This window comes from Rhincodon typus, chromosome 42 (genome assembly GCF_021869965.1).
Source record: "Rhincodon typus isolate 14 chromosome 42, sRhiTyp1.1, whole genome shotgun sequence".
In the NCBI taxonomy this organism is placed as follows: Eukaryota; Metazoa; Chordata; class Chondrichthyes; order Orectolobiformes; family Rhincodontidae; genus Rhincodon; species Rhincodon typus.
The window spans coordinates 6,543,836-6,553,184 of NC_063373.1; the positions used below are offsets into that span (position 1 = coordinate 6,543,836).

Sequence of the window (9,349 nt, forward strand, 5' to 3'; positions counted from 1 at the left end):
TCTGCCACTTTTTTGCCCACATGCCTAGCATGTCCAAGTCCTTTGGCAGCCTCCCAGCTTCCTCAACACTACCTTCCATCCACCTACCTGTGCGTCATCTGCAAACTTAGCACAATGCCCTCGGTTCCTTCATCCAGTTTGTTAATGCAAACTTCAGCAAAATTCCCCTGCTGTTGTCCTCAATCCCTCTATTTCTGAAGCCAAGATCCCATAAACTTTGCTAATTCCTCTCTCTCTATGTCCTGCCACCTTCACTCATCTCTGTACCTGAAGCCCCGCCATCAGGTCCCTCTATCTTGCTCACTCTTTAGATCTGTGCCATCAAGCATGTTTTGCTCCCTCTGTCCCTTCTGCCAAACCACGTAGAATCATAGAGTCATACAGCACAGAAACAGACCCTTCAGTCCACCCAGTCCATGCCAACCATAATCCCAAACTAAACTAGTCTCTCCTGCCTGCTTCTGGCCCGTATCCCTTCAAACCTTTCCTATTCATGTACTTAACCAAACATCCACCACTTCCTCTGCCAGTTCATTCCACACACGAACCACCCTCTATGTTAAACAATCGCCCCTCATGTCTTCTTTAAATGTCTCTCCTCTCGCTTCAAAAATATGCCCCCTAGTCTTGAAAGCCCCCATCCTAGGGGGCTATCATTAACCTATCTATACCTCTCATGATTTTATAAACCTCTATAAGGTCACTTCTCAACCTCCTGTGCTCCAATAAAAAAAGCCTTTCTAACTCAAGCCCTCCATACCCAACAACATGCTGGTAAATCTCTTCTGAACCCTCCTTAGCTTAATAATATCATTCCTTTAGCAGTGCAAGCAGAACTGGATATAGTACTCTGGAAGAGACTTCACCAATGTCCTGTACAACCTCGACATGACTTCCCAATATCACACTTCTCTGCACTGAATTACAGCTGCTAGGCCACAGAATGTTATGGGGGATTTATGTGTCAAAACCAAACACACAGAGGAGAGCCATCAATGCTTTCTTTATTGTTGTTTCCGCAATTGAGTTTGAGCCCCGAAATCTAATTGCACTTGAGGCTCATAGAGCCCATGAGGAGTCATTTGGTCATCACCAGCCTGATGCCTGCTGCATGTCTAGTTTCATAATTCATATATTTGTGGGAAAATGTTTACTTTGGGATTGCAAATTTAAATGTAGATGGACGGAAATACTCATTTGAGAAATTGGCAAACACGGCTCTGATCTAAACACAAACCAATCAAGCCTGGGTTAATTTATCTGTGGAATTCCTTGCCCAGTGAAGCAGTTGAGGCTACCTTGTTGAATGTTTTTAAGGCAAAGATCAATAGATTATTGAACAGTAAAGAAATTAAGGATTATGGTGAGCAGGCGGGGTAAGTGGTGCTGAGTCCACAAGAAAGATCAGCCATGATCTTATTGAGCAGCTTGATGGGCCAGAGGCCTACTCCTGCTTCTACATTTTAGGTTCTTAAAATTCCAGCTAAAAAGGAACCTTCGTTGTTTCAGAGGCATTAGTGAGAAGACTCTACAGACAACCCCATTATGGATTTCTTTTTTCTACTGACACAAGGCAGTTTGCAACACAGTCAGTCAGCAGGAACTGGGTGTTTAGGGGCAGTGAACAAGCTGTGAGCACAGATACTGTCAGGAGCCAGGGTGTTCCTTGTGTTTAAACCAGTAAGCAAGAATGTGGATGAGGCCCAAGGCTTGAACTGAGAACTAAAAACGCTTTGAGGTCTGAGAAGGAAAATTGGAGGTTCATTTTGCAAAAAAAAACCAAATGAAAGTATCCCAAAACAAGTATTGCGACCCAAGGAATACTTGGAATACTTAGAAGAATTCAAGTGAATTCTAGGGGCCTCTCTGTTTTATCTGTGCATTTATTGGGAAAGGTCTTAGTTTAATTTGTGTTGCTTGTGACCCAGAGAGGGTAGCCCAAATAAATAGTGCGACAGCCTTTGTTATAAGCAGAATAAAACACTAATTTATCATCACTGACCGCACCAAAGATGCGTAAGGCTCAATCTCAGTTCAAATCTTGCAGGGAACAGAAGATTGTATTGCATGTCGTTTGAATTTAGTCAATTTACAAGAAGCTCCGGTGTGTAAAAGAATGTAACAAGGAGACAAGCTTAAAAGTCTTGCAAACAGAATCAGAGCAAGGGAGTGAGCATCTGTAGTCAAGGGACAGTTATTGGGCCTTTTTACCTCTGCGAATAGGTGGAGCTGAGGAAAATTCCCCAGAGGACCGTAACATAATTAGGTTCCAGCAGGAGTGAATAATTCCAATATTCCCATCTCTTAGACGAAAACTCTCGAGGGAAGTAAGGAGTAAATTGGAAGGGATAACATACACAATTACGCAGGATATTGTAAAAATTAATGGTGTTTCTTTTATGTTTTCTCAAACTGTTATGATCAATGCACAGTCTCAGATTGAATGGATGACCCTTTAGAACAGTGAGGAGAAGGAATTTCTTCAGCCAGAGGGCTGTGGAGGTCAAGTCATTGAGTATATTTAAGACAGAGTTGGGTAACGGGATCAAACGTTATGGGAGGAGGCAGGAGAATGGGGTTTGAGAAACATATTGGCCATGATCGAATGGCAGAGCAGACTTGATGGTGTGATTCTGCTCCTATATCTTATGGAGACGGGAGAAGTATATGTCTCTTTTTCAGTCCCCTATCAGCAGGCACACCATAAAGTTGATTCACCTGGTTCCCAATAAGGCTAATCATATGCTTTCAATATATTAGATGTTGATGCATCTTTTTATTTAATCAGGTATCTTTAATAAATAGAATAGTATTGCTTTTACACAACCAAAACATTAAAAAAAAATGCAGAATTGGAAAAAAACGTTTGCTCTTTTAAGTAATCCCGCATGCACACAACACACACAAAAAAGTGTATTTCTCTGCAGAGATTCAGTTTGGGGAAAAACATTCTCAGCCAATGAAACAAATGATAAAGTGTCCAATGTTCAGATCATCCAGAACAGAAGATCTAAACTTTCATCTGTGTCCAACTGAGGGGCATCCAGCTCCCAAAATCCAAGATTTCTGGTTTTAACATCATCAGAAAGTGACGAAGCCAAGGCCGTACCTTGTTTCCCCCTTGGTAGGGACAGAATCTGTGTCCACATTCCCCCTCCACCCTGGAGGTGTGGGCTCAGACCTCCGAGAACATGAGTGGGTCCTCAGACCCTAACAATTTCCAAGTATGTCCGGTCATTTCTCACAAAAGCCACTTCATACCAAAGTAACATTCTGTCCGAATGTTGTTCTCCTTTCTTTGCAACCTTCGACATTAGATGAGCACTTTTCCGTTCCCCTCTTGTCATGTTGACAGCCAAACTGGAGCCAATCTTGACGTGGTCCAAGTTTATTCACGGAGCCCAACAGGCATGTGCCTCCTGACTCCGCTCCCTGTCAGCAAGCATGCCTTAACATGTGCTGAACTGACCCTCCCAGCAGCACCCTCCACTTGTATACACTTAAGCTCAGTGGATACAATTGGCAGCCGTGCAGTCAGGGCATTAAAAGTCTCTACTTGGTGTGACTGCCCTTGTGTCTCAGCAGGGTGGAGGACTGAGTGAATCCCTTCCCGCAGACAGGGCATGTGAACGGCCTCTCCCCGGTGTGAACCGTCTGGTGTCTCAGTAGGTTGCATGACTGATTGAAGCTCTTCCCGCACACGGAGCAGGTGAACGAACGCTCCCCTGTGTGGACCCGCCGGTGCTTCTGCAGCGTGGACGAGTCGGTGAATCCCTTCCCGCACTCGGAGCAGGAGAAGGGCCTCTCCCCCGTGTGGACCCGCCGATGCGACAGCAGGTGTGAAGACTGACTGAACTCCTTGCCGCACACGGAGCACGGGAATGGCCTCTCGCGGGTGTGAACCCGTCGGTGTGACAGCAGGTTGGATGATTGAGAGAAGCCCTTCCCGCACACGGAGCAGGCGAACGGCCTCTCTCTGGTGTGAACCCGCTGGTGGGTCAGCAGGGCGGACGAATGGGTGAAGCCCTTCCCGCATGCGGAGCATGTGAAAGGCTTCAACCCCGTGTGGACCCGCTGGTGGGTCACCAGGGCAGACGAGTGAGGGAACCCCTTCCCGCACACGGAGCAGGTGAACGGCCTCTCCCCCGTGTGACTGCGCCGATGGATCTCCAGCACAGACGGGAATCTGAATCCCTTCCCACAGTCCCCACATTTCCATGGTTTCTCCATGGTGCGGGTGTCCTTATGTCTGCCCGGGTTTGACAATCAGTGGAAGCCTTGATCACAAACACAGAATGCAGGTACAGTCTCTCTCTCTCTGCTCTGAATGGAACAATGTTTTCTCAGTCTGGTTAAAACTCCTTCAACACTCAGATTCCTTCCACTCGGTGGGGTGTGTGTGTGTGCAAGTGTGTCTCGATGCTTTTCCAGTCACACCAACATGTCTGCTTCAAAAGATCTTACAAAACAAACATTCCTCTTCCAGCTTCACAGACCCATGATATTCAGGTCCCCACGAACCAGCTGATGTTTCATAGATTCATACAGCACAGAAAAGGCCCTTCAGTCCATCGAGTCTGCACCCACATAACTTCCACTAAAAGTGCGTAAGTCCCAATGTCATGTGTGATGCTTTGTTTGAGATTTCTGGCTGCAAATCCTCCCCTTTTGGTACCCTGCAAAAGGTGATTACAAAAGTCAGCAATGTCAGTACGGGGTAGAAATTCAGAACAGACAATTTTAGTTTGGTAACATCTATATCTTCTTTCATTCTCTAAAAGCTGTAATGCTCCATCCCACATACTCTTCCTTGTTCTCACTCTGTTGTACTTAATATTCCACCTCCCTCCCCAATCTCCTGAGGAAGCTGATTCATTCTGATTGAAGGGCCCATGCTCACTTCTTCCTGTCTTGGACAGAAATAAAATTCCATGCAGGCTGCAAGATATATATGCGACCATTAGATATGTACACAACTATTACATAGATAGGTAACCATTAATGAGATTAAAATGTGCGCAACATACTGCACTATGTTACTTGATGAGAAATACAGAGGTGATGTGACAAAGGTTTTTTTTAATTGAGGTAGAGAGCGATCATTCCTGGAACTCTCTGCCTATGAGGATGGTGGAAACGAAGGTGATTTCCATATGAAACTGGATAAGCATTTGGAGGAAATAAACTCATGATGCCACAGGGATATAAAGGGAGAATGGGACTGACTGGAATGCTCTATAGAGAACCAGCATGGATGGGAGCTGCTAAACAAGAAATGTATGATGTACTTACAGTATGACATTGCAAAACTAAAACTAATAATAAATTTAATTCAGCACATGGAGGGGCGATGGCCTAGTGGTATTATTGCTGGACTGTTATTCCAGAGACTGAGGTAATGTTCCAGGGAACCAGGTTTGAATCCTGCCATGGAACAAAAACAGAAGTTGCTGGAAAAGCTCAGCAGGTCTGGCAGCATCTGCAAAGGAGAAAACAGAGTTAACATTTCGGGTCCAGTGACCCTTCCTCAGAACTGATGGTAGCTGGGGAAAACGTCAGTTTACATGCAGAAAATAGGGAGGTGGGTGGGTGGGGTAGGGAGTAAACGATAGGATAGAGCCCAAAGAGAGAGAAAGACAGTTGGACAGACAAAGGAGTTGCTAACAATCAGGCTGGGAGGGTGAGTAGTTGTTAATGGGGACTGTTAGTGACTAACAACAGGGGATGTGTAATGGCAGGCTATGTGGTAACAAGGCCTGGTGTGTGGGGTGGGGGGGCTGGGACATGGGAGAGTTTAGGCCCTAAAATTATTGAACTCAGTATTGAGTCCGGAGGGCTGTAGGGTCCCCAAGCGGAAAATGAAGTGTTGTTCATCCAGCTTGTGTTGGGCTTCACTGGAACACTGTAGCAAGCCAGAGACAGAGATGTTGGCCAGGGAGCAGGGTGGTACATTGAAGTGACAGGCAACGGGTAGTTCAGGGTCTTTTTTGCGAGCAGAACGTAGATGTTCTGCGAAGCGGTCGCCAAGTCTACGCTTCGTTTCCCCAGTGTGGAGGAGACCACATTGTGAGCAGCGAATGCAGTGAAGTGTTGCTTCACCTGGAAGGTATGTTTGGGCCCTTGAATCCTGCAATGACAGATGGTGGAATTGGAATTCAATAAATATCTGGAATTAAGAGTCTAATGGTGACAATGAATCCATTGGTGATTGTCAGAAAAACCCATCTGGTTCAGTAATGTCCTTTAGGGAAGGAATCGGCCATTCTTACCTGGTCTGGCCTATGAGTACCTCCAGATCCCACAGCCAATGTGGTTGACTCTTAACTGCCCTCTGGGCAATTGGGGATGGGCAATAAATGCTGGCCTAGCCAGCGATGCCCTTAACCTGAGAATGAATTAAAAAAAACCTGACACTGCATTGAGAGACTTAATATGTACATCGGAACAGCCCCAGACATCTCTCTGTTCCATGTCATTTGCAAATGTGGGCCATTTCCCGACAAACCACCGCTTTGAGCGAGGAAATCCTTTGAGCCAGACAAATAAACGTGTCAAACTGAGGGAGTAAAGGATGTCAATGTCTTGAAGAGAGAGATACCAGGACCAACTTTTTCCAGAGTCTGCCCCCTCCCTGAAATTCAGTCCCTTTCCCTCCAGTTGCTGCAATACAACACCTAAACCCCAGAACGCGAAAAGACATGGAAAAAAAGTGTTGTGCTCACAGATGTTGGAGGAAGTTGCAGTCTGGGGGTGAAGCTCAATCTTCATTCAGAGAGAGAGAGGAGCAGCAGGAACTTTGCTGAGCAGCAATGGGGCAGCTTCAGCTTGTCCAACTTCCGTATTCAGCTAATAGGGGATCTCTGATTGGCAGGAGGACCAGAAGCCTTCCAGTCCTCCAGAGTTTTCCATTGGTCAACTGGGGCCAGGCCGTTTGTGACGACAGCGCCCGGCCCCCGCACATGCGCAGTCCCTCAGCCCTCCCCCGGAACCTTGGAGTCCCAGCAGCAGGTTTTGCTGCAGATTGTCCCAGTGTTGTTTGAAAGGACAGCACTTTGCACAGGATAGACCAGGGGCATTTTCAACTAGGGACCAGCATCAATGCACACCCTCAGGGGACACACACGCTGCTGCATTTTATCCTCCTTCATTCCAGGCACCGTCTCCTTCCTTTGGTGTTGGTATCATTCTGTTTGCGTCCAGTGCCACTGTCTCACCTCCAGCTCCCACAAACTCCTCTCTGCCACTGTCTCCCTGTCTCTGCTTCAGTCAGCACTAGATCGGAGACAGACTCAGAATCTGTGTGTTACCCTCACTGACATTTGTCCAGGGAGCAGTGGACACTGAGTCATTGAGTGTATTGAAGGCTGCACTAGAAAGATGTTTGAAGAAGAGGTTTATGGAGCATAGGAAGGTAACTGGAGCCAAGGCCGACACTAGATCAGCCATAATATTTTTGCATGGTTCAACAGGTTCAGTCGACCAATAGACCAATCTAGCTCCTATTTCAGGTAGAGATGTGTATGGACTTGTTGATAGCTATGTAACTGCAGTATCTGAATGCAGAGGGTGTGTATTATGTACAGCGGAGTAAGAGTGTGTGGGATGGAGGTTTACAGCTTTTAGGGAATGAAGGAGGAAAGAACATTGCACAGAGACTGGATTCATCTGTTCTGAATTTCTATCCTGCAATGATAATTATGACGTTTGGAATCACCTTTTCCAGGATATTTGAAGGGAATGGTTTGCTGACAGGAATTTCAAGATCTGAGTCACTTGATTTGTCAGCACTAAAATATCACCAGCATTTGCATCTGGTAGGACGATTGTTTGTCTGCTGCAGAAGGTTTTAAAACATCATCTGGAAAAGCACCGGTACACGCACACACATAGCCCAAGAGGAACAAAAAGCACCATTCCTAACAGGGAGAGACCTGTTTGTGGATGAATTTTCAACTGCTCATCAGTCCTGAGGACAGCGTGAGAATGGGGAAACTGTGGCAATTTGAGGCACGTCAAAAAGATTCAAAGCCCTATCCGAGCTGGAGGTTCATTGACGCAGTCACGCCAGGGATAGGCCATTCACCTGCTCGGTGTGCGGGAAGGATTCACCCATTCGTCTGCCCTGGTGACATACCAGCGGGTTCACACCAGGGAGAGGCCGTTCACCTACTCAGATTCTGGGATGGTGTTTACTTATTCCTTCAGCCTGATGAGGCATCAGTGAGTCCACAAGAGATTGCAGGGACGTGTTATTTCTGCTGCGATATCAAGGTGTAGAGCTGGATGAACACAGCAGGCCAAGCAGCATCAGCGGAGCTGGAAAGCTGATGTTTCGGGCCTAGACCCTTCTTTGGTTCGCTCGCCAAGCTGTTCGTTAGTTTGCAGGGTAACGATTAACGATGCACACAACCGGCTCCACAGATATGACAGGGAAATTACGCACCTGAAATCCTATTCCTAGACACAACCAACCTACAGTGGACAACAGACTTGGAAAGAGCCATTAACATCAGTCAACAAATAACAAGAACCAAGAAAAGACAGATCCTACAAGAAAAACTAGCCAAACTAACCCACCAAAACGACAACCAAAGATCAGACACTTGGGTAAGAAACCACTCAGACAGGACACTAACAGACACAGAGAAAGCTGTCTAATACATGAACTCAACTACAACATGCTAACAGGACAGAATTCCTAGCCACACTAGAATCCACACTGAAGACCAACGGCATCAATGAGGAAACACAACAAGCCATGCGAACTAAGGAACCAACTCAACAAGCGAACCAACCACAGCATCCACAACCTGAGCGACAAATCTACTCAAGAACCTTAGATTTCTGCTGTTAACTACATCCAGAACCAGACTGTGTTCATTCTGACTGAAGAAGCGGCATTATGTTCTTTCTGATCTTCTTTTCCGATCCTCCCTGCTAAAACCCAGTTTCATATTTTGGATCACGGAAAAGTGTAATTGGAATGTAGACAGCACTAGCATATGAAGAGATGCTGGGTTGGCTAGGACTGTAATCACTGGAGTTTGAAAAATGAGAGGGGATCTCACAGAAACCTGTAAAATTCTAACAGGGCTAGACAGGGTAAATGCAGGAAAGATGTTCCAGGACGGAGTCCACAAGCAGGATGGGTCACAGTCTGAGGATGTGGGGAAGGCCATTGAGGACTGAGATGAGGAGATCACCCAGAGAGTGGCGACCTGAGGAATTCTCTGTCACAGAAAGCGGTTGAGACCAAAATATGGTTTTCAAGTATGAGTCAGATACAGCTCTTTGTGTTAAGGGTTAAAAGGGTGTGGGGCAAAAAAGGGAACAGGGTTCATGATTATAT

The 9,349-nt window shown here is 46.2% G+C and overlaps 1 protein-coding gene across 1 annotated transcript; it reads right to left on the reverse strand.

Moving 5' to 3' along the window:
• Window positions 1–3,386: 3,386 nt before the first annotated feature.
• On the reverse strand, window positions 3,387–6,840 carry LOC125487544 (zinc finger protein 154-like). Its single transcript, XM_048619288.1, has 2 exons — window positions 6,723–6,840; window positions 3,387–4,676 (listed from the first exon to the last, which is right to left on the reverse strand). Exon 2 carries the CDS (start codon window positions 4,228–4,230, stop codon window positions 3,553–3,555), a length of 678 nt encoding a protein of 225 aa, XP_048475245.1. The 5' UTR covers window positions 4,231–4,676; window positions 6,723–6,840; the 3' UTR covers window positions 3,387–3,552.
• Window positions 6,841–9,349: the final 2,509 nt, after the last annotated feature.

Coding starts and splice junctions, on each gene's coding strand:
- LOC125487544 (XM_048619288.1), bottom strand. CDS start 4,230: ATGGAGAAACCATGGAAATGTGGGGACTGTGGGAAGGGATTCAGATTC.